At 31.5% G+C, this 24480-nt stretch overlaps 6 protein-coding genes across 6 annotated transcripts in view; 5 read left to right on the forward strand and 1 right to left on the reverse strand.

The window, feature by feature from the left end:
* Window positions 1–1970: 1970 nt before the first annotated feature.
* LOAG_04346 (hypothetical protein) lies at window positions 1971–5710 on the forward strand (the record flags this gene model as incomplete). The annotated part of the gene is made up of 9 exons (XM_003139883.1): window positions 1971–2112; window positions 2207–2328; window positions 2754–2909; window positions 3157–3285; window positions 3514–3600; window positions 3754–3927; window positions 4728–4895; window positions 5113–5199; window positions 5534–5710. 9 exons carry the CDS (start codon window positions 1971–1973, stop codon window positions 5708–5710), a joined length of 1242 nt encoding a protein of 413 aa, XP_003139931.1.
* A 1002-nt stretch (window positions 5711–6712) lies between these two features.
* LOAG_18069 (hypothetical protein) lies at window positions 6713–7295 on the forward strand. The gene has a single exon (XM_020450740.1). The coding sequence runs from the start codon at window positions 6841–6843 to the stop codon at window positions 7165–7167; it is 327 nt and encodes a 108-aa protein (XP_020305545.1). The 5' UTR covers window positions 6713–6840; the 3' UTR covers window positions 7168–7295.
* A 977-nt stretch (window positions 7296–8272) lies between these two features.
* On the forward strand, window positions 8273–13676 carry LOAG_04347 (structure-specific recognition protein 1; the record flags this gene model as incomplete). The annotated part of the gene is made up of 17 exons (XM_020446573.1): window positions 8273–8323; window positions 8844–9029; window positions 9153–9258; window positions 9396–9592; window positions 9753–9847; window positions 9984–10119; window positions 10246–10349; window positions 10434–10562; window positions 10655–10772; window positions 11040–11143; window positions 11248–11317; window positions 11427–11556; window positions 11787–11944; window positions 12263–12460; window positions 12548–12681; window positions 13000–13093; window positions 13537–13676. The coding sequence occupies 17 exons, from the start codon at window positions 8273–8275 to the stop codon at window positions 13582–13584; spliced, it is 2058 nt and encodes a 685-aa protein (XP_020303108.1). The 3' UTR covers window positions 13585–13676.
* Window positions 13677–14111: 435 nt separating this feature from the next.
* On the forward strand, window positions 14112–15221 carry LOAG_04348 (30S ribosomal protein S28e). The gene is made up of 2 exons (XM_003139885.2): window positions 14112–14493; window positions 15039–15221. The coding sequence occupies exons 1-2, from the start codon at window positions 14419–14421 to the stop codon at window positions 15162–15164; spliced, it is 201 nt and encodes a 66-aa protein (XP_003139933.1). The 5' UTR covers window positions 14112–14418; the 3' UTR covers window positions 15165–15221.
* A 359-nt stretch (window positions 15222–15580) lies between these two features.
* Window positions 15581–22632, forward strand: LOAG_04349 (hypothetical protein; the record flags this gene model as incomplete). The annotated part of the gene is made up of 19 exons (XM_003139886.2): window positions 15581–15814; window positions 16464–16560; window positions 16852–16959; window positions 17126–17377; window positions 17641–17711; window positions 17827–17896; window positions 18327–18473; window positions 18746–18918; window positions 19165–19287; window positions 19409–19555; window positions 19832–19902; window positions 19998–20103; window positions 20269–20419; window positions 20552–20682; window positions 20918–21095; window positions 21394–21521; window positions 21646–21749; window positions 21902–22039; window positions 22259–22632. The coding sequence occupies 19 exons, from the start codon at window positions 15581–15583 to the stop codon at window positions 22374–22376; spliced, it is 2547 nt and encodes an 848-aa protein (XP_003139934.1). The 3' UTR covers window positions 22377–22632.
* A 1634-nt stretch (window positions 22633–24266) lies between these two features.
* LOAG_15068 (hypothetical protein) overlaps window positions 24267–24480 on the reverse strand; it is a gene marked incomplete at both ends in the record, with an annotated part of 1217 nt that continues 1003 nt past the window's right edge. The window contains one exon of the mRNA XM_020448892.1: window positions 24267–24310. Coding sequence (XP_020300992.1) covers window positions 24267–24310 — 44 coding nt within the window. The remainder of the gene's footprint in view (window positions 24311–24480) is intronic.

Raw genomic sequence — 24480 nt, forward strand, 5'->3', positions numbered from 1 at the left:
ATATATATATATATATATATATATATATATATATATATATATATATATATATAAATGTATGATATTGTTTGCTTATGAAATGAGAGACGTGGAGGAGTGATTTCTCAATGATATGTATGATCTAGGATTAATGAGGTGAAGGTAGAGAAGGTTGACAATGATGGCAGATAGAGTAAAGGATGTGAATATGACTATAGTAATGAAGTGAACTGAGACATCAATGCGATCTTAATTAGGTAGGATAGTGCGCATCGTATATTTATTTTTGGATTAATAGATGATAAATTGCTAATAGTGAGATATGATTTATTACTTAATCAATATATTATTTTCTAGAAATTGTGAGGAAAATTCTCAGAGTTATATTAAAAATGGAATATCTCTTTGGGTTTTCATAATGAAATTATTGAATTGTATGTCGTTTGGATTTTTTGATAAGTAGGAATGGATACTTATTAAAAGTGAAGTGTCTCTTTCGAGTTTTCATAGTAATATTATTGTATTGTATTATTAGACTGAATAGTGTATGGTTTGAAGGTTTTGATAAGTAAGAATGGATACTTTCTTCCATCTCAGACAAAAATGTTTGAAATGAATAATAAACAATTGAAATATTTCATCAATAGGTATAAAACATAAATTATTTGTCTTGAAGCTATTGTTGAATTCATTTTGCGGGTTTATTAATGAAAGGTGATGTGATCTTTATTTCTAGAGAAAGATTATAAAGATGAAATAATTTCGGGACGAAAACTTTCCTCTTTTCATCTCATTCTCTACATAAATTATTTGTCTTGAAGCTATTGTTGAATTCATTTTGCGGGTTTATTAATGAAAGGTGATGTGCTCTTTATTTCTAGAGAAAGATTATAAAGATGAAATAATTTCGGGACGAAAACTTTCCTCTTTTCATCTCATTCTCTCAACTTTTCGGCTAAATCCAGTTCGAATTATTTATCGATTTAGCTGTACATGAAACAAAAGTAATTCGTGAAGTAACAGATTGAGAACGATGAAAATAAAATTATGAAGATGAAATAATTCTATTGTTGTAAATAAATCGAAGTTATAACATTGAATTGTTTCAAGAAGAGTTGGATTAAATAACAAACTGAGAACGGTGGTTAATGGTGATACAATCACTCTGAAACCACTGATAATCCTCTTGTGTACCTGTTTATTTGACGTATCTTTACATACTCCCATATTAACTGTACATGGCGACTAGAATTCAAGGTGGTTTACAAATATTTTCATTAAATTTATCTTTGCTCTCCACATTATGTCGGCTAAATTCCGTTAGCTTCGCACAGATGTAAACAACAATGTATATGTAACTGGGATAATTTGATGCAAAATATTTGTAGGATTTGTCAACATTTGATTTTTATGTTTTTCATTCTATTTGAGCGAATGTTTCCCGGGATTATTAACAAATATTAATCCGTTCACTTTTTTTACTCATATTATTTTTAGCGGATAAAACCTGACTGCTTTTGGATGATTTTTCCATCGGTGTATTGGACAATTCGTGCTTCGTTTTTTATTCATTTTTAAAGTGTCATTTTTATTATCTTTTAAAACTTTTCACTAGTTTTTTTTTTTTTTTTTGCATTAACGATTCATCTTACGGTTTGTTGAAAGTTGTATATATATGGTTGAACAAATGAACTGACATTGCTAGTTACACTAAGGCAACTAACTTTTAACCGTGCTTTTTTAACATCCAAGTTTGATATGCCATAAAATTAATAGTAAATGATGCGTTGTGCTGAATGTTCCAGCAAATAGTTCACTGTTTTCTTAAGTAATTTATCCTACTAAGATTTATTGTTTCATAAAATTTTCGACGACTTCATTATTTAATAAGGTTTCTCTTTTTATCCATGCGCCATCGTTTGTAGCGACTGTTCCTTTTTGTCAATGTATAAATTGCATTTGATTTACTAATATACATTTGCAGATATTAAATGACATCAAAAGGAAAGGAAATTTATAATACGATAAAACGTTCCCTTGGTTCTCAATCATTTGGCATTGCTAGTTCATCAAATCATACAAACGGAGCTAGATATGCTGGTGGTACTTCATCCAAATGGATACATCCACCTGGTTTGTCGGTTTAATGATTTGAGTTTCATGGGATTTATTCAATATTAAAATATTGCTGGTTAAAGAAATATGTTTTAATGTTCCACTGTTGTAGACGTATTGTTAAATGGTCGTGTGGAATATTCCGTAAAAATGCTTGGTTTTGCGGAAGTATCGGAGCCAAAAGGAACGCATGTCATTCGGAATGCTATTCATGCTATTCGATTTCAACTACAAGTAATAATTCTTTCTGTAAACCTTTATTTCTTCCGTTTTTATCTTCCCTCTATTTTTCACTACTTTTGAGGAAGCTTTAACTTCCCAGTCCTTCAAAATCATTTCCGGAAAAGTAGTGGAAATTATGGAGTAATTTTTAAGATTTTTTAACTAATGTCATTTGCCGAAATATTTGCTACAAACTCCAGAACTTTGATTTTTGGTCATAATTCGGATTTAAAAAATGACACTGAAGACTATTCTCAAATGTCAGAAAAAAAAGGAAATACAGTAAGACCGATACTACCAGGAATAAGTTTTACTTTTTCCACGTTCATACTGGGCAGGACTCTTAACTTTTATTGCATTAGCTTGAACCAAAAGCGAAATTCAGGGATTAACAAGACTATATCGTGTATCCTTCTAATGTCCTCAAAATGATTCAGGTAAGTCGAGGAGTTACGGGACATTCGGGTGCAAAGCTTAAGAAGGTGGATTTGCAAATCAATGTAGATGGCTTAACAGTTATCGAAACAAAGACAAAAATGATTTTATTCAAATATCCCCTCCATCGAATCTCATTTTGTGCCGATGACAAGCAGGTCCTTTTTTTAGCCTTATATGCTGGCAGGGTAGATGTTGGAAATTGATTTTGTTTATGTTTGTGTTGTTCTGTTCCAAAAAAACAGCTATCGAGTAAAACCATTATCAAGTTAAGTAAATTCATTGAAAATTAATCAGTGTTAATAGTTGATATATTCCTACATTTTGCATGACATCTCGATGTGGTAAGCAATGTATTTTTTGTTTCTCCTCTGTGCGAAATAAAAATCAGTATCTATATTACAGGATAAGAGGGTTTTTTCATTTATCGCCAAGTCCGAATCCTCTAGACATGATTGTTTCGTTTTTCTAAGTGAGAAATTGGCAGAGCAGATAACTCTTACTGTCGGTGAAGCTTTCGATCTTGCATATCAGGTAAAATTGTTTAATAATTTCGACTGGATATTAAATAGTGTGAGTGATTTGGTTGTTTATTTCATCGGACCTAATGCTTCGATAATTCATAAATTTTCAAATGTTTTAGCCGGAATATATCGTCTGATCTATGTATTGACATGACATGTGTTCGTTTGCCACTTTTTTTTACACTTCCTTTCAGAAATTTCTGGAAAGAAATGGACGAGATTTGGAAAATAAAAACAGTTGATTATGTTGAGGAAGCGAATAGCAGAGCTGGAACAAGAAAATAATGAGCTGAAGGAGAAGCTTTACACGCAGCAAAACAAGAAGGTTCCTTGTTGTTCAATCTTTAATACACGTTTCATTAGCATTCTAGAAGAATTGTATCAGAACAGTAGTTAATTCGAATTTCCAAGAAAGTTTCTTTCAAATCCTTTTTGAAATTTAGCATAAATCCTTTTGTTTAACGAAGTTAGTTGTTAGGAGGATTCTGTACCACCTCTACCAACTTCACCGATGCCTCGTGAGCCACCTCCTGGAATCACTCCAACTATAATGGACGAAAAAATACCCGCAATTGTTCCACCGCCAGCTATCCCACGGAGACATCATGCGAACACTGTGAATACAAGTGATCCCACTGCAAATATCCCACAAGTTCGGTTCAAACTAATTCTTTTTGAATTTCAAAATTTCGTTTCCGAACCCTGATCAACAACTGATTAGATAAATCGCTGGACATTTGATACTGTGAGCCTGTTTAGTTTAGAATATTAATGATTTGCTAAATCTAAATGAATAAATCGAGCCTATCATCAAGAAAATATCTCAATGAAAGCTTTGGCAGTCTTGGGCTGTATATCGTTGACAAAATTTATGAAACTTTCGTGGTTCCTTTTTCCTTTTATTTTTGTTTTTTGCAGCAGCTTCATTATAGTATGTTTCCCATTAACTGCTTGGATAAATAAGCCCTTGGAAGGAAAGTGATGTTTTATCAGCAAGGAATTCATTTCTATTCAATTCTTTCTAGCGTAATTAAAGTAAAATTGGGATGCATTATCCTAATCAACAAAGTTGTTGAAATAGGATCGAATAGTTCCAGAATGAATTATTTGGATTAAAGAAAATTGTCTCAGAATTGGGATTTTATCTCATAAGTAAACTATTTTATTTCATTAAAAAACCACTGACAAGCAAATTTTGTTCACCTGATTAGAAATTATTTGATTTTGGCAGGATCGTTACTTCCAAATGATATTTTACTGGGACAAATTGTATTTTGTTATGAGGCACATCATCTTTACAAAGATCGTTCTTAAGCGAGGTTTTAAGGTCATACATACTCGAGTTTTAAAACAAAAATAGGCCGTGCAAGTTAATGACGTCATCGTTCATGTCCCCTAACATTGTACAGTTTCTAATTTCATTCATTATATTAAATGATTTGAAAGGTTTAGGTCGGAAGACGTTTAGAAAATTTGCAATTGGATAAAATGGAAGATTTATTCGATGACGAATTTGATCCACGTGCAGATGAAAGAAAAAAAATAGTAGCAGGAGAGAAAAAAGAGAAAGATAAATTTGGCCTTGATCCCTTCGGGGATGATTTCATGAACGATGTCCTTGTATGTCTTTTTCCACTCCCATTTTTTAATCTTAACTTTCGATTCAGTAATACTATATGAATGTTTGGTTCGTTAGCATATCGCAGCAGTTCCAATTTTTTATTTTTTCTCCAATTTTTCGAAAGAGAACCAAATAAATTACATACATATATACCAATGAACCAAAGCCTAATGGACTTTTCTTGTATCTTTCCCAATAAATCTTTTCTTTTGTCAGAGTTTGGAGCGAAAGCCGCTTACCGATGTACCATCTACTTCAGAACACGAACCAACACCGGAACAGTTCGATGAGATGTTATCCATAGTAAGAATTTTGAATATTTTTTGAAGGAGAAGTTAACTGGACATTTTATATTGAATAGGTTAGTAGTAGCAGTGATAGAAATATGCTTATTTCCCTGAAATTTTGGTGATTACCTTCCTCTTAAAAGTTAAGAAAAACAAGTTCAGGAACGATAAACTTATGAAAGGTTATCTTGACCCTTACAAGCCTATTAGATAAATTTTCAACTCACAAGAATGACCGAAAATCCCAAAGTTTCCTTGGGAATGCCAGACTATTTTCATGATTTGCATCTGGGAAAGATGGCTTGCTTCTGATAATCTGGAGTTAGATCTTTGTATGTATTGTTTTTCAGGTGGATAAACGATTAACGGAGCTACGAGATGGGTTTGCATCGGGAATTCTAGCAATGGGTGATACGGGTGATGCAGCGCGCGACCTGCACAACATTTATGGTGTACCAATTCAGTCTCCAGAAACAAATACCGGTGAAAAGAATCAAGCAAAAGTCACGCAAAATGGTCATACTTGATCAGATTTTGAGCGCTGAAAAATGGCTGAAATAACATCATGCAAACCTTTTCATAAAAGTTTTGCTTAGCCTGAAAAGTTGATGAAATTTTAATTACCTCTCTTCTTTCAAGAATCGAATTTTTAAAGGAAGAGACGTAATTAAAGTCAGCTGTCGAGAAACAGACATTAAGAAGTCTCTCTTACTGAGGCAATAACTAAATGTTATCTTTGAAATAGTAATATGCCCGCAAAATCAGCGCTGGTAAAAAAGTACACTTCGATAATTTCATAGCAACAAAATGGAGTTGGTGTAACTTTGTTTTTAATCTGTGATCGTTTTTGGTCTGTGATCTTATGGAATTTTTATGGTCGCTAAACAGTATGTATTTGGTGTGATTTGAATGGATTTTAAGAACTTAGTGGTTTACAATCGTGTAATTTTAAAATGAGGTTGAAAATTGAAATTGAAATTATAACTCTTGAAGATATTTTTTGACTGTTAACAAATGCAATGCGAGCAATTGTTTCATTAATTCCTTCACTCATCTTAAGCGGCCACAAATGATCATTAGTTTAGCTCAGTACTTCTGTAATTTTTCGGTAGCGCCACCCACAGATTTTAGGTATATAAATGTAATTCTTCGCAGGGAATAACCAAAAGGAACAAATTATTTTATAGAAATTGAGAATCTGCCAATGTATTTCTGCATAATTCCTCCGCCTTCTTTACAATTTATATCACTTATGGTTAGGGAAATATTATGCCTTAGATAAGTTTTGCCTGCTTTTTCGTTTTTATTTTTCTTTTTTTCTTTTAATGAGTTTCTGACGGTTTTCAGAAACAGTTCACCAACAAATGGTTTACCGCATAATATTTGTATAACAATACCATTTGACATATTAAAGAAGTAATGATTGTACATTATTAGTTTTTAATCATTGCACATTTTTATTGATTTCTGTTCAAAAAAGAAAAAGCAGATGATCACAAGTGTATCTTGTAATCCATCAGAAAGGCTGCCGCGATTCCTTCATATATATACCTATGGTTAAATATGCAAGATGTTGGTTCTTCTTTTCCCTTTTATTTTAAGTAGGAATTATGGATCGTTATAATAAGGAAAATCTTCAAGTTAGTGGTAACACTTTATGAGAATAGCTAATTTGGTGGTTGTCGTGATTTCTTCGTCGAATATACGGAATCTACTGACTACTTTGGGAACCTCCCGCATGCGCAGTAATGGGGTACGGTTGTATCAGAGATATGAATTATGCTACCATGACAGTGTGAGAAACTCAGCCTCGGAAATCTCCCGGGAAATCAAGCGATGTAACGGGTGTCAGAGATGTTTCAATCCACGAAACGACCGTTTTCGTAGCGATCCACGGCCTATTTTGTATGATTCCATCAGCTTGAAATTTCCCGCTTCTTCTTTTTCTCACTCTTTTTCTAAGACGGCAGGAAAAAGAAAATAGTGGGAGGAGTGGTTAGAAAATGAATGCAAAAGATAGTGGAAAATTAAGTATCGTAAGAGGGAAAAGAAAAGGGATAAATGAAAGGATATGGAAGAGTGTGGCGGAAACTGAAATTTGCCAGTAATTTAAGTGCAAAGAAAAAGAGAGTGTTTTAGAATAGGATAGCGAAATATTAAGGACAGAAAAAAGAATTATTTTGATTGTTTAGCTTTCTAACAGGTTATTTAACGATCTTTATGCAGTAAGTAATCAGGTAGTAGTTACTTTACCTGTACAGTAAATATGTAAGTAATAGTTACTTTTATGTAAACACCATGTTTTGTTTACATATCCTGTTTATATTGACTTGTTTACATACTTATTTGTGTACTAATATTCATATGTATTTATCTATTAATCTGTTTATTTGATGTTTACTGTGCATATTTTTTTCTCTCATTTGTTTCTCTCTATTTACCTAAATTATTACCTTGCCAATTTATTTTTCTTTTCAAAATATGCTATTAGGTCATTTTACTAGGTCATTATATCTAAGATGCGCCTAATACGTGCCTAATATATTGTTAATATATTATTCTCTATTTACCGAAATTATTACCTTGCCAATTTATTTTTCGTTATTCGATCATTTTAATACAGAATGATAGGCTATCATAATTCATTCTAATCATTAAGCGTGATAAAATTTTCCTTCTGCCTTCCTTGTTAATCATAATTATGGGTTTCATATTCAGATTTCTCATTTTCTTTTTTTAAAATCTTTTTCTAGAATTATTCGTTTTGTTTACCTGTTTGCTTGTTTCTTTTTCGCTTCTAAAATTTCTTGAAATAATTGTGCACAATTTTTTTTTATTTTTGTTTTGCTTCCAAGTATTTTATAATGTCAAAGATCAAATTGTTCTTTTTCGATCATTAATTAAGGATTTTTTGATGATGCGTTATTTCTGCATTTTATTATCTTCAATTCTTCCCTAATATTTGATTTGTTATATTACGGACGTTAAGAAGAAAATGAAGGAATTTCAATTTTATGTGACCGACACATGATTTATATTAAATTTTTTTCAGTATTCCGCTGCTAAATCTTCCATTTTTAAAAATTAATATGACAGAACTGGAATACAACAATGTATATCAAGAGCATATGGGCATAATGGTAATCATTTTCTTTAATATAATTTGACGAGTAATTGATTGTTAAAAGGTATGTACAAGTATTGGGATAGGATAAGTATTGTATAGATGAAGCAGAAATGCAGACATAATATGATGTGAAGAAAAAAAGCTCAAAGAAATTCAAGAAATTAAGGAAAACTATGCCGTTGTGTAAAGATTGAGTTAGGTAATTATAGCACTTGAAGAGCTCCAATTAGGTAACGGTTGTGTTTGAACATAGTGAATAGTTTGCCTCTATCAAGTAATTTTAGCAATAGAACTTGGTAAATATAACACTAGGATTAAATGTACATAGTTTTTGAACCAGGTTACTATAATAACTGCCGTACAGGAAATAAGGAAAAAATTAATTTATTGTCAGTTTTAAAAAGAAGCTTTCACACCAGTTATTTATGTAATTTCGGTTTCCAAAAAGTTGGGTTTGGTTGGATATCGAAAATCTGAGAAGTTAAAATTTTGATGATTTCATCAGATTCCTTTTTACTGAGTGCTTTTTACAGCATCAGGGACGCATTAAATTGGGCGATTCACAAATAAATTTTAAAAATACCAGAAATAACCGATTGCAAACAATTGATTCATCAGAAATTAATAAAATAGACTGGATGCGAGTTGGAAATAAACCTGGTATACGAATATGCCTATCTTCGGGAATTCGTCATCGTTTTGGTGGATTCTCTGAAAAGGTTGCAACAAATCTGTTCTTTACTAGCAAAGATATTCATTCTAAGAATAATATTCGCTTTTTCTATTCAGCCTTCCTTTTTTGTATTTTCATATCACTTACTGTATGATTTCTTGTTTTATAGGACTTCGAAGAAATTAAAAAATTTGCCCTTGATAGGTGGAGTATTGGTGTTGAGCAAGTTGAGCAATGTATCAAAGGTTGGAATTATGGAAGAGCGGAAGTGAAGGGTAAATTTTGTCTTCGCATATTTTTTTTTTATCTTGGATTTTTTTAGCGTCTTCGGTCTCTTTGTTTCCTTTTTTCTGAATTTCACATGGCAGTTTCTTTCAGTGCGCCATTTCAGTTTGATTCAAACTTGTTGCAGGTCAAGTACTCGAATTTGAAGTGGATGATAAGCCATGCTTCGAAATCCCACTTAACACTGTAAGTAATTGTACGGCTGGAAAAAGTGAAGCAGCTTTGGAATTCCATCAAAATGATGATTGTTCTGTATCACTGATGGAAATGCGTTTTCATATCCCAACCGATCCAGACGCTGATGAAGATGTTGACCCAGTGGAGGTACTTTTCTTTGCTTTATTTAGTCAAATTTGTGTCACATGTTTCATACGACTAATCTCCTTAAGATAGTTCGGAACTTCTTTTTCCGTTGCAAAGTAAGATCTTTTTTGTTTTATGTTTTGCATTTTCATTTCTAGTGAAGAGAAAATCCTTTTTGCAGGAATTCCGACGTGCTGTAATGCAATATGCTGGAATTGAAACGGAAACAGATCAACCGGTAGCGATTTTACAACAGATTCTCTGCACAACACCTCGGTAATGAAATTTAATTTGCTTTCAGAACTCGAGAAAATAGGATTTAGGAACTATATTGATATATGAAAGGAATTATTTTTACGAAAAATTTCAAATCTTCAGTTTATTTTAAAATCTCCAATTTAAATATTTGCAGTGGTCGATACGATATTAAAGTCTATCAGAATTATTTGTCGTTGCATGGTAAAACATATGATTACAAAATTCCGATTCGTACAATAATGAGGCTATTTTTATTGCCTCACAAAGATGGACGCCATATGTATTTCGTGGTAATTTTTCAATTATTCCGCTCTTTTTTTTGAATTATTGTTTTTTAGTCAAAAAAGATTCAGCATTTTGTGCATGTAATATCGTATGTTATTTATATTTTTGAATTTTTAATTTCCACATTTAAGATCAGCTTGAATCCACCGATTCGCCAAGGTCAAACTCGCTATCACTTTTTGGTTCTTGAATTCTCGAAAGACGAAGAGGTTGATTTGGACTTAGGTCTTACATCGTAAGTTTCCCAATAATTGGATGTGTTGTTGATATGCTAGCTCCCAACAAGATTGCAGGAATATAATTTCATTAATCTTTTCAGTGAGCAGCTAAAAGAGCAGTACAAGGGGAAACTGGAAAAACGAATGAGCGGGACTGTCTTTGAAGTTGTATCAAAGATATTTCGGGTTATGGTTGATATGAAAATTACCGTTCCCGGAAGCTTTGTTGGGTACGTCGATTCTTACTTTTATTCATGTTTTTGCAGTTCACAGACATTGTACGAAAAATATGGCGTAATTTGAAAACTACTTATTTATACAGGCACTCTGGAACTCCAGCAGTCATGTGTGCTCACAAGCAAGCTTCAGGGTTTTTGTATCCATTGGAAAAGGGGTTTGTTTATGTTCACAAACCGCCGATGTACATTCGTTTCGAAGAGGTGCTTATAATTTTTTTTTTTTTTAATCTGAGTTATACGTGCGAAATTTCTGTACAAAAAATTTTTGTGCAAATTTCTGTACAAAAAGAATTTTTGTGCAATTTTCTGTACAAAAAAATTTCTAATCTTTTTTTCCAGTTGTGGAAGTCGAAAATGAAACCCTCTGGCTTTAAGTGAATTTTTTTCAGAAAATAAATTGTCAACAATCTAAATTTTTTGTTAAACTTTAACCTAATGCCATCATGTTTTAATATAAATAATTTGCAGATAAGTTGCGTTAATTTTGCCCGATCTGATGTATCCACTCGTTCTTTTGATTTCGAAATTGAGATGAAAGGCGGCAGTTTGCTCATTTTCAACAGTGTTGAAAAGTTCGTCATTTAATAGCTCCGTACACATTCTATGTCTTTGTGCATCTATCACATGTGTATACATAGTTTATATATGCATATTTATGATCTTTTTATCATTTCAGAGAAGAATATAATCGTCTGTTCGACTTTGTTAACAACAAACACTTGAGAATCAAAAATGCGAAGCGACTGGTTTGTTATTGTTGCATCACTTCGAGGATCCGATTTCAAAAACTTTTTGATTTTTCGACATAATCCGTTATCGTTTGAAGATTTTAGCGATTGTTGAAATGATTTCTAGGATAAACCAACGTATGCAGAAAATCTTGCTGATAGTGACGAAGAGTTGGATCCGTACAAAGAGACGCTGAAGCAAGAAGCAAGAAATAAAGAAGCAGCAGAAAGCGATGATGAAACCGACAGTGAAGATCGTCAGTGGTTTTGCTTGTTGCTAAAATTTTTAGTTCATGTTTCAGTTGGGTGTAATATAGTTTAGGTATCGTGAAGCGTGCTTCATATACTACGAATGTATAATACACTTCTGATTGTGGCGCAAATAGCTTCCGAAAACGATACTGAAATAGTGACTACCAAGCTGATTCTTAATTTAATATAGTATTTCTTTACTTAGCTTCATTTAGCATTTGCCATAATTTTTTAGATGATTATGATCTCGAGGAAGATTTGAAGAGAAAACGAAGTTCAACAGAAGAATCAGGAAGTGAACCAGATGAAGAATACGACAGTGATTCTGCTCAATCATCGGAAGGTGGTTCTGGTGATCACAAACAAAAGAAATCTCCAAAATCTAAGAAAAAGGTAGAAATTGCTCCTTCTTTAATATTAAATAGTTTGGAGCAAAATAAATTTATCTGAGTTTTAATGAACTCTCTTCATCTCTCTTTTTAACGCAGAAGTCAATTTTTTGCACTCGGACTAAATAAATATTATGCCTCCTATTAGGTCACTGCGAAAAAGTTTAGCCGTATGGATAGAAGGAAAAGGATTTTTATCTTTAATAGATTACGATCTACTGGGATTCCGGAATGTTCTATTTCATTTTTCACTCTCAATTATATAAGGCAATAGCAGGCGAATCTGCAGGAAGTAATTATTTCAACTAACGAATTTTTGTAGGATTTATCAAAATCTACAAAAGCTGCTAAGCGTGAAAAAAAGAAAAAAGATCCAAATGCTCCGAAGAAACCTCAGTCAGCGTATTTCATTTGGTTTGGTGAAAATTACTCAAGTTTTAAGAAGGAAGGAGTCTCTGTGACGGAGGCAGCCCAAAAGGCTGGCAAAATGTGGAAAGAAATTGACGAGGAAACTAAGAAGGTTCCATATTTTTCGACATGCTTTATGGATTTAAATTTCGAGTGGTTGGTTCTTTTCAATGATAACTTGGGTTTAATTTTTCTTTAGAAATATGAGGAAAGAGCGAAAGAAGATAAAGAAAGATATGCTCGCGAGATGAAAGAATATATGGCAAATGGAGGACCTGCATCTTCAACCGCATCAACAAGTCTAACTAAGAAAGTAAAAAAGCCAAAACCAAGGTAGGCAGGTCACTTATTTTAACATAGTGAAAAATTTCAGCATATTTATGCTAAAATTACATTTAAAAGTTATTAGGACAGACAATTTTTATGTTTGTCAATTTCCAAATGCTTTACCAGTGGGCCTTTGAATTTCGGTTTTCGAGATTTTTTTCCCTCAAAGTCGCTTGCTCGAAGGTTTCAAGTATATATATATATATATATATATATATATATATATATATTAGCATGGAAAAATGAGAACACGATCGTGTAAATATGTATGTACTTGTATGCTTGCATGTCTTTGATACATTTTTGCTTGGAAATTGGTTTTAGTTCGCCCGTGAAACTGCATTCGAAGCCGAAATCAAAGGAATATATTAGTGATACAGACAGCAGCAACGAATCAAAGAAGGATAAGGAAGAGAAGGTTTGTTAGTTCGCACCAATCAGTGGTTGGCACAATTTACTAAGTCGACCATTTTCTAATTGATGATTACACAAAAATGAGATGAGCAAGCTAATTGTTCATCTCACTTTACATATTCGTTAGCTTAACATTCACTACCATCTAGCAATTTGAGTGGCAAATGTGGTGGGATAAGTTGAGTTGTTTAGATAAATTTACGATCAGTATTTGGGACAAAGCATTTATTTAATTATTTGTTTTTTGGCCGGATCAAATAATTTCTCAGTTTCCAAATTATTCGATTAATGAATTCTTGAAGAAACAAATTAATCATTTAGTTATTTTTTGGAGGAAAGTGGTAATTATTTCTTTGATTTCTAAAAGTCGTCCTATCCTCATTTCCGGAACAGTTATTGAATTCATTGACTTAAAAATAGAAAGTAAAGTAAATCAATCAGTTTTAGGACCTCAAATCGGAAAGTGATGAGAGCAGTAATGAAGATGACGATTGATAAGGATGGGCAAAAGATCGATCTCATTAATTTTGCATTGCATAAAACCAATCTGCAAAGTTGTTGTATACTTCCATATGTATAAACTTTCGTATGAATTATTTTCAACATCCACACAAAAGTGAATTAAGGCATTCATAAAAAGATAATACTGCGTAAGTGAAGAAGGGAGGCTAAAACTAGTGGAAACAGTTAGTTCCTCTGGGATTGGAATTTCATGCTACTATTGTGATGCATTTGGAACATTCAAGTCTTTTGTCATATCAAATACAAGGATAAATCCTCTAAGGTTTACTTTTACGTGGTAGTCTGGAAATTAACTCGGATGGAGTAAGTGGGCGGTTGGGATGGACATTTGCACTGGCCTGGGACTCACCGTTTAACGGACCACTGTCATTGATTTTGGTTTAGGTTTGCTGTTTCTTCTGTTCCTTTGACGGTTGGAGGTGCTTGCGTGTTGGTTTTCTGGTGGGTCAGGGTGAGATTTGTATAAAGTTGTCAGAAGTGAAAGCTAAAATTGAAGAGACATTATCCCATGGTAAAAGAAAAAAACATCCGGCGGCTAATGTATTGAAAAGTTTTGACATGATGATTCGATCTTTGTAATGTATTTTTCATGTACATGATTTGTTGTGCTTCTAGAGAAGAGAGAGTGTGCGAGGAAGGGAGTGAGAGATAAGCAAGAGGATGTTTGCATTCTAAAAATATCGTTAATTTATACAAATTCGATTTTATAGTGAAAGAAATAATCGATTTTATCAGTGATTGCATTTCCTTGTTTAATGGTTTATTTGCTTGCAAATGTATTTGTAGACTAGCTTGCATTGTTGTACAATGGATAAACCAGTGAAGTTGGCAAAAGTAACGAAGATTCTTGGACGTACCGGTTCACAAGGGCAATGTACACAGGTTTAATAATCTTGTTATTTATTAATGGATGACTACATGATAATTCTAATTGGTGGATAAGCTTAGGAGATGTATGAGATATGAAATAAAGAATATATATGGGATGACAAGAATTGAAGAATATGTATTCAATCATTAAAGTAGAATGTAAATGGTTTGAAGGAAATAAAAGATTACAGAAAAGGTATTAAATTCTAGCACATGTTTCGGAATTTAGCGTTCAGCTTTGAATTCTTGTCTGCTGTCTTTTACTTATTAAGTTTTCAAGATATGAATATTGCAACGGTAGATTATGCGTAATTAAGTAGTCTCTTTTGAAAGCATTATATTTCTACAAAGTTATTTAAAACAGAGAATTTTTTCACTTGATGTTTCTCTTTATCTCTTTTTTTTCATCATTTGTGCAATATTGTCTACTTGTCTTTTCGCCGTCATTTGATTATTAAACGTCTTTGTAGAGTCTGTCAGTTTAGTGTTCTACATTGGTGTGAATTTAACCTAATGTTATTTATTAACTTATAATTTCGAGATGATGCAAGTTGCAGGTACTTGTTGACTTCATCGATGATCCTTCAAATCGCTCAATTATTCGTAACGTAAAGGGACCAGTTCGAGAGGGTGACATTCTAACATTACTGGAAGCAGAAAGGGAAGCCCGTCGACTTCGTTAACCCTGTTGTTATAATAGTTTCTGTTTTTACGATGAAATTTCTGGAATAAATAATGCTTTTCATCTTAGTCTCACTTATTACTGTTGCACACGCATTAAATGATCCTTCCCATATTTCGTTTTTAAAGTCATTTCTTCTTTTTCTGGCCTTGAAAGTTTTTTTTTTTTTTTCTGTCCAATTTTTTTGGGGAGTGGTAACGATATAAGAAGAAACGAGTAAATATGGCACCTGGATACAACAGGTGTGAGAATGAAAGAAGAATAGTTTTACGGTGCTAGGAGGATTTTGTTGAGGTGTAGGATGAAATCGGATGAGTAGATGTAATCCAGAAAGAGAGTTGTCTCCTATAATTAGCGGATTCGTGGCATCATAAACAAGAAGAATATTCTGAGAGAAAGGGATGGGTGTTTATGTTTATGTATATCGGACAAAAGGAAGATATGTTAACCGTATTATGTGGCAATCCAGAAAATATGAACAACTGCTCGCTGGAACCGGATGTAGATGGTAAAGAAGTGTCTGGGTGCAGGACCGACACAACTTTTATAGGTTGTGGATGCCAGAAATTTACGAAATGCTTGGCCTGGTCCAAAGTTATCAATGTGGTAGCGTTTGCTTCTGCAGGCAATATTTGTTTTGTGGTCCCAAAGGTAACGATATTATACATTCTTCTTTTCTCTATCCCTTTTAATTTGACGAAGAGATGATTGATCTGAAGATTTCTCCATTTTCCCGAAACAAATTTTGCCAGATTATTCCCTTCCTGTCTTTCTTCCTATCATTTCCTGCTAGCATTAGACGATAACTCGAAATTCAAGAAATGAAGGCTGATTTATAAACTGAAAGTTTAAGTAAGTATTCAAGAACGATTCACGACTTCAAATGAATCTTTTAATAGCTAATTGTTATATCACTTCTTGTATAAATTCCATCAGTGATTGAACTTTGGTTGTGATTTTTGTATAAGCGTTAGCTTTGTAATAACCTTAGTTCTTGAGGAAGTTTTCTTTTTTTAGTTGGAAAAGCATATTCGTATTCCTCAAATTTTAGACTAGTAACCTCGACAAGTGTTAACTTATTAATAGTTTGTCTTTGGATAGTAATTTTCTAATATTAGTTCTAATACTTTGGTTATTAATTTATTGCTGAAGAACTTCCTCGAGTTATTAATTGGTTATTAATTTATTGGTTAAAAGCTTCTTTAATTATCATAATTGGTCATTAATTACCGTTCTGATAGGTATAGCTGATTGTTTTTAAATCAATAGCTACTACAAAAAAGAACTTGTTTTTTTTCAGCAAAATAATCGATGCGTAGCTATAAAAAATGTAGTGAAAGCTCATGATTTTCCGATAACTTGTTTGAGATTTGTTTCATGGTATCATCATCCCAACGGTAAGCCATTTGACTATCATGAAAATATCCTACTTTGTATAAGAATTAAAAACTTAATTTCAAATTAAGACTAAAAAAAATACTGACTAAAAAAAGCATTTGAATCGATAAATTTAATTGAAATTCTGTTATCTTCTCGATCTTATTCAATTTATTTTTATCTTATCAGATAATTGAGTATTTATCATGTTAATTAGATCATTTACTGACGTAATTTATTTTTATTTTTTCATAAAACATGTAGGATTCAGTAAATATTTTATTTGTTTGGTACAAATGCGGAATTTTTAGCTTTTGGTTTGGATTATCTCTTAACAGGAGCAGCAGATGGAACTGTTCGTCTCTGGGCAGTACGAATATCAAGCCGAGTAGTTGTTGCAAAGTTAATCAATAATATTGGTATGGCATAAATCTTTCTTTTCTTTTTAATTTTCTTTACAACTTTGATATAATTAATATAAGCAAACATTCGAGATGATTATGACACTTTTCCATTATTAATAATCAATATTTGCAATTGGCTTTTGACTTTTTAGAAGATGTAAAAATCATTTTGAAATTTTAGGAAATGCAGCAACTGGACGTCCTGTAAATTGTTGTGCTGGTGCAGTGTTTAGCGAAACAAATAAGGATATTACTGTTGTGATTTATGCTATTCCGGATGGTTCATTGGTTGCTGAACAGATTATTGTCGATAGAGTATCTTTGGAGGGAGTAGAAAAGCAAAGCTATGAAAGGATCATATTTCAACCTGCTTTCATTGTTTCTGTTGCTGTTCATATTATTTCAAATGGTAATTATATTGTTCATGTTCGGCGTAAGTCAATTTATTAAGATAAAGGAGGTGGATAAGAAGTTATGCTTGATTTTGTTACATAATATCGTTATTGTTGAATGATTTTGATAAAATAATAATGAGCTATTACGATTAGGAACAAAAAAGTTACCTCTCACTTCCTTTCTCATCTGATTTGATAATTATTTTAATTGTCACTTTTGTTGGAATGTTAAAATATTTTGTCTTGTTTTTCAAAAACCTTTAGTATTGTATTTCTGTTGTGACCATAAGTACTTTTGCAGATGATATATTGTTCATTTTGGGGACAACAAGCAATAATGTTGAAGTTATTTGTGCCAAATTTGCTTTTATTGTAAGTTTATCTTCATATTCCTAATTAATTATTGGATTTTTTGATAGTTTAGTTCAAATAATTGGCGTTAATATATTTATACCTGACATGCTCTTTCTTTTTTTTATCTTTTTAGTCTTCACAGCTACGAAAAGCCGTAACTCTTCAAGGACATACTGATTGGATTTCGAGCATCGATATCCGAGGTGAGATTTTATTCGTTTTTTCTTCCTTGTAGAAGTGATTGTATCAATTGAAGTAAAATTAAACTTATTTTATTTCAGTTTCTGCATATTTCATTTCATTTGTCTTTGTTAGAAACAAGCTTGAGTGGTACCAGACACTACTGAAAAAAGGACTTAAGATCCTAAAATCCCGCATTTTAATAAACTGTATACTTAATATCCAAGATAATGCAGAATATTTTTGTTGTTTTTTATTTTTGTTGTTTTTTTTTTGCCGTACTTGCTCCTAATCTTCCAGAAATTGTTAGGAAGAGTGGTCCAGCCGGAAAAAATTGCCTAACGTTTACGAATTACTTTTTCCGAACTTTATAGTATTTCTCATATTCTATTTTGTTTTAATTTTTGTCGGTAGTAAAGTGCATAATCATGCTTTATTTTTTCCGCTCTTTAGTGTATGGAAATGATATTTGGTTAGCAAGTGGTGGGCAGGAAAGCATTCGTATTTGGCGTTTTGATCTCTTGCAAGGCAATGAAGTGTGTACTGAAAACGATACTCAATTAAAAGCTCAATTTACATTATTTAATGAAAAAACTCAAGGTTTTTTTCATTTTAAATAGTTCCAAAAGCAATAAATTCCGAACAGGTTTTTGTTCTTGTTCACTTTTGTTAAATATCATCTTAGAAGGATATCAAATACGGAACTGACAAGATGATATCTTAAAATACGTTAGCATATATTGATAGTGAAGAGCTTAATTGAAATAAAGGCAGAAAGACATAAATTTTTATGAAGGTTTCAAATATTATATTATTAATAAGGGAAACTCGAGCAAAAAAGATATAAAGAAAATATTATATTGTATTTTTAGCTCTCACTTATACGATAAACGTCACTCTTCAAGGTATTTTAAACGCCCATGAAGATTGGATCTATTCAGTGGAATGGCATTTAAGCAAGCTACAACTGTTAAGTGCATCGAACGATAAAACAGTAATCATATGGGAACCATCCGAAACTGCTGATGGATTATGGTTCGATTCTGTATGTTAATTTTATATTCAAAAATGATTTCTTGGGTTCGAATATTATTTTTTCTAATGAATTTAATTCATATGTATGTGATGTTTAGATGAAAGATGAAAGGACAGATGTAGAATGAAATTAGTAGTTAAATTTGCTGAAATTCCCATTCACTGTAATCCATTTTAAAACAATTTCGTTAAAATAATCTGCTTTGATTGAATACGTTGGATCATATTTGTAGTTGTAAAATTTAAGTTTATTCAGGTACGTGTAGGTGACGTTGGTGGACAAGCAGTCGGTTTTTTTGGGGCTTGTTTTTCTCCTGATGGTTACACAATCCTTGCTTATTCATTTTTTGGTGGTTTTTGCTCATGGCGGGTAGAAAAAGTTAGTTTGCAAAAATCTAACATTTTCAAAGCTTGAATTTTTAAAGAGGTTTAATTTTTTAATTTTTGATTTTTTTTAATTTCTTAATTCGAAAAACGAAATACAAAATACATATTTAAAGGAAGAAAGCAACCACTGGAAAAGCGTTTCAACTTTCGGTGGACATTCTGGACAAGTTAGAGATATCACTTGGGATCCTACTGGAAGCTACTTGTTATCCTGTTCATATGATCAAACAACTCGTTGTTATGCTCCTTCCGTCAACTATGTTTGTTCATTTATTTTAATTAGCATATATACAAGTTTTTCACAGACCTAAAAAGCCAATCATAATCATGTTGTACATTTTGAATTGATATTTTTCGGAGCTGGCTTCGAGGGAACCGCATATTGCGTTGTTAGTGTTTAAGGAATTTTAAATCATTTGCGAGAAAGTTTTAAAGATCTTGTGAAATTTTTTCAAAAATTTTCTTATCGAAATAAAATCACGAATTCGTTGATCGAATCAGAAATGAATGAAAGTAAAATGATTCAAAACTTGTAGGGTGTAATAAGTGAAATTGCTCGACCACAGGTGCATGGTTATGACTTGACAAGCATCGCATCTCTCTCAAGGTATATGTTTGGATACCGTGCAATTTGTGAAGTTATGAAAGCTTGTAAAGTCATTTTTCTTTTCTTATACGCCTGAATTTACTTACTGGTTCCAGCAGTTGCTTTGTTTCGGGCGCCGATGAAAAAATCCTCCGTGTTTTCGCTGCCCCACGTAACTTCGTTGAAATGCTAAAGATTGTTTCAAACTATGATTGCCAAAAGGTGCTTTTTGAGTTATTCAGATTTGTAGTATGAATTAATATGGAACTAGTTCTACTTCGTTAATCTAAATTGTGGTTTTAAACCTTCTCCTCAAAGTCAAAAAATAAATACTGATCGAAGGTTCTGGAAAGGTTGTTTCATTCATGTATTAAAGACATTTTACAGCTGTTTCCGGATCCCACGCAAATTGCCGGACATAATGCAGCCATCCCAGCGTTAGGTTTATCAAATAAGATTACCGATTCTGTAAATATTCAAGGTAATGAAAATTTGGCAACTGGTGATACTATGAATCATAATGATGGTTTCATAGAAGGTTAGTTTTTTCAGTGTTTGTTATATAAATTCCTTCAAAGCTTTCTGGGTAGTTAGTGAGTTAATGTTTTAGCAGTAGTGAATCTCTGAGTTTTGTGGGCAGATCACTTCAATATTTAACATTGAGGTTCAGGAGTGCCTGTTGAGGAATGCTTAATGCAAGATACACTGTGGCCAGAAATTCACAAATTATATGGGCATGGATATGAAGTATTTACGGTTGCATCAAATCATTCCGGTACACTCATTGCAAGTGCATGCAAAGTTGGTGAATTCTTCCATATTATCAGATTTAAAATTATTGCGTTCTTTAATTTTAAACAAGTATTAGTTGGGATGGAATTTAACAAGTTTTTAGAAATCTGTAGAGAGTGATTTTCCGTGATGAAATTTTGCTCTTGTTTATTTTGGATCTGAATATTTGAGAAAAATTCCACAGTTTTACTGAGATTTTCAAATTTACCAGATTTTAAGATGAGACAAATTACAGTTATTCTAGGCAAGTCGTGCTGAAAGTGCCATCATCATCATATGGGACAATAAGGAGTGGAGACGTCGATGCGAACTACAATGCCATAAGCTTACTGTAGTACAATTAGCCTTCTCAAACAGTGATTCTTTTCTTCTTTCTGTTTCCCGTGATAGGACTTTTGCTATTTCGGCCCGCTCTTCGCAAGGTATTAAATAGTTTTCTTAACAAATACCATGTTTGTTTCTAAATAAATTAGGAATAACCGACGAAAGAAGTCAAGTAGTTGAATAAGGCAACGCATTGGAAAAATAAAACAGTGGTCACCAAGCTTTTCCAAAGCTCAGTTATCAGTATTTTGTACAAATACACAAATACACGGCTTGTTGTCACTCAGCCTGTAATTTTTAGCCCTTGATTATGTGAAAATAAACACACGAATTTGACCAAGAAATTGTTAAATTCAAGCTCTGAAATTTGAAAAATGTGACTGTTACTTCTTTCAGATCCTTTTGATTTTAAAATTTTGTTAACGTCGGAGCAGAAGTACAGTAAAGTGCATTCTCGTATCATCTGGTGTTGTGCATGGACTCCAGATGATAAATATTTTGTGACTGGAGCAAGAGATAAGAAGGTAATATGTTGAACAATTTTGTAACAGTTTTGTAATTTGAGCAATTTTGTAACAATAATATCACTTCTAGCTGATTAAATTCAAAATCCAGTATTAAATTCTAAATCTGTTTGAAAATTTGCAGTTATGTCTTTGGCGTTTTGATGGGAATGACATTCAGCTTGTTGCAGAAAGGAAACATTTGCATGCTGTTACGGCAGTAGATTTTGTACCAAAATTATGGAACAAGTGCATATTTTTTCTCTTTTTCCAATTCACTGCAATCGTTCGATTATCCTATAACTTTACACGCCTTTTTAAATTTGAATAAGTTATTGTGAATAATACAAGCAATCAATTCACGATGGTTACAGAAGTTACGATGTACTGTTGAATTTCAGACATTACATTTTGGCCGTTGGTTTTGAAAATGGGGAAATCGAAATTGAAAAGTGGAACTTGGACCAAGATGACATCAATAGTAGTGATAACTGCATGAAGCGGTGGTTGGCTCATTCAGAAACGATAAACAGGCTGAGGTACTTTGTCATTATTATTAAAGAAAAAAAGGAAGTATTAATTCATAACAATTATAATCCTGGAATTAAAATAGAGCCAAATGAACTATTAGGATTAATTAAAATATGTGTATCAAATGAAAACTGAATTATTATTATTTGACTTTGTCCGCGAAGAATTAGCTTCATGAAGAAATTTCATTATTTGAAAAGTTTTTTCCTTTTTTTCATTTTCTTCAGGTTTCGCCCAAAAGAAGGATCATGGTTAGGTGATGGTGATGTAAATAATCATATTTGGGAACTCGCTTCGGCGAGTAATGATCATTCTGTCGTAGTTCATCAAGTAATTTTGTTCTAAACAAATGGATCTATTAAATGAATTATTGTGATGCTTAGTACGTTTATGTTAATAGTTGAAACTAGAATACTTATTATGTCATAAATTGTTGTTTGGATATAATCAGTTGTTGACTTAACAGCTATGATAATAAAATTACGATTGGTTTGACTAGGAATGGTGAAATAAGTCAATCTAAATCAATTAATTGGTTAATTATGTAAATGCAAAATTTGGAGATGTGTGTGAAACTGACGGGGCACGTAAAATGAACCGGTAATTATTGATTTTTGTTTTGTTTTTGTTGTTATTACTGTTTGTACAAGTATATTTGTCTGGATAAAAAAAAATCTCTTCTACCAATTACTCAACAGATGTAAATTGTAAAAGTTCATGTTCTCACTGGAAAATTGAATTTAATTTCCTAAAAAAATGAAAAAACTTCGCATAATAAGGAGTGCGATTTCCTGCTATTCAAATATTTTTAGTGCTCTAAATAAGAAAGGATTACTATTAAAAATTCAATTTAAAATGATGTATATAAACCTGATCGAATGTGTATTTGACAGACAGATCGTCAATCAGTAGTCCAGATAGGTAATACATTAGTCATGAAGCTGATGCGGTGCATAATTATTGCAATTATTCTTCAAACATTGACAATTGATTAATATCACATTGATAGGAATGACAAACAACATTCATAGTTATGATGAAGATACTAAAATTGTTTGTGAAAGAGATCTTTTAATTAATATTAAAAACCTAATTATAATTCTAAAAAAAAAGGTTCTAAAAGAAAAGGAAGTTTGTTTGCATTTGATCGAGTAAATTAATTAAAATTGCTTTCATCTTCATCTACTTAAAAATCATCAACTAGCATCAATTCTCTTCCAATTTTCAATAGTTTTTCAGATGATACCAAAAATTTCTAATATGGAAAAGGATTAATTTTTGATCCATCAATTAATTAATTAACTCTAGATACATTGTTTCATCAGGATGGTGAATTCATTCACTATCCTACAATTGTTCAAAATATCAAAATTATTAAATTTTACAAAAGTTAATTTTTTGATCGTTGTTAAATACTATAATCAAAAATTGGTATATTATAATTAAATAACCTAGACGATATATTAAATATACAAAAATTACTATAATGATCGAATATTAAATGGATTTGAATAAAAGAAATGGAAAGACTATCATGGGAATTCTCAGCGATATTATTTGGTTATTATTTTTTGGAAGCAAATTAATTATTGTATAATTGTAAGCTTTGATGTTTGTGAAAAATAATTAATACAATCATTGTTTCACATTCCCTAATTGTTTCCATTTTATAATTATTTTAATAACGATATATTCGTATATTTTATAGGATAACTAAAATATTGGCTTACTTTAACAAGAAACGAACGATCAAAAGTAATTACTAGGAAAGGTATTGGAAATTTTAAATCGTTAAATTTTTAAATAGTCGTATCTCAATTATGCATGTTTCTTTTTTTTTTTTGATGGTAAAATTAATTATTAATTGTATAATTTTGTTTTTTTTCCTTTAAAATTTTAAAGTACAATGAAAGATTTGAAAAAAAAAAAAGATTTTGCTTTGATATTTATTATCAATAATAATAATAAAAGAATGTTGCCAATTACAATTATTTTAGAAATTATTTTATACTTACAAATTACATAAAATATCACAAAATATGTTGTAAATGAAAGAGAAAAAAAAGAAAATTTGCAATATATTAAATGATAAATTAATAAATTTAGCAAAATTAATATATCAATTAATTATGCTTAACATATTATGAAGTAATTCATTTTAATAAATATTTATCAAATATTTGGGATGTTAAATAATTTATGCTAATATCATTACATTAATAATTTTAACATTATTTAACAATTATCATTTTCACCGGTAAATTCTAACAAACACATTTCTGGAAATATTCTTATTAGATGTAATTTTTTATAAATTGAAATTTACAACAAATTTTCAACATTTTAAATATTAAAACTTTAAATAAACATTCAATTTTATTAATTTAATAAAACATATCAAATAATATAACTGACATAATTAGTAATTATAATATTTAATTTAAATAAA

The sequence above is a fragment of the Loa loa genome (assembly GCF_000183805.2).
Source record: "Loa loa unplaced genomic scaffold supercont3.187, whole genome shotgun sequence".
Taxonomy (NCBI): Eukaryota; Metazoa; Nematoda; class Chromadorea; order Rhabditida; family Onchocercidae; genus Loa; species Loa loa.

Coding starts and splice junctions, on each gene's coding strand:
- LOAG_04348 (XM_003139885.2), top strand. CDS start 14,419: ATGGATAAACCAGTGAAGTTGGCAAAAGTAACGAAGATTCTTGGACGT. Junction 14,494..15,038: donor CACAAGGGCAATGTACACAG/GTTTAATAATCT, acceptor TGCAAGTTGCAG/GTACTTGTTGACTTCATCGA.
- LOAG_18069 (XM_020450740.1), top strand. CDS start 6,841: ATGAGAATAGCTAATTTGGTGGTTGTCGTGATTTCTTCGTCGAATATA.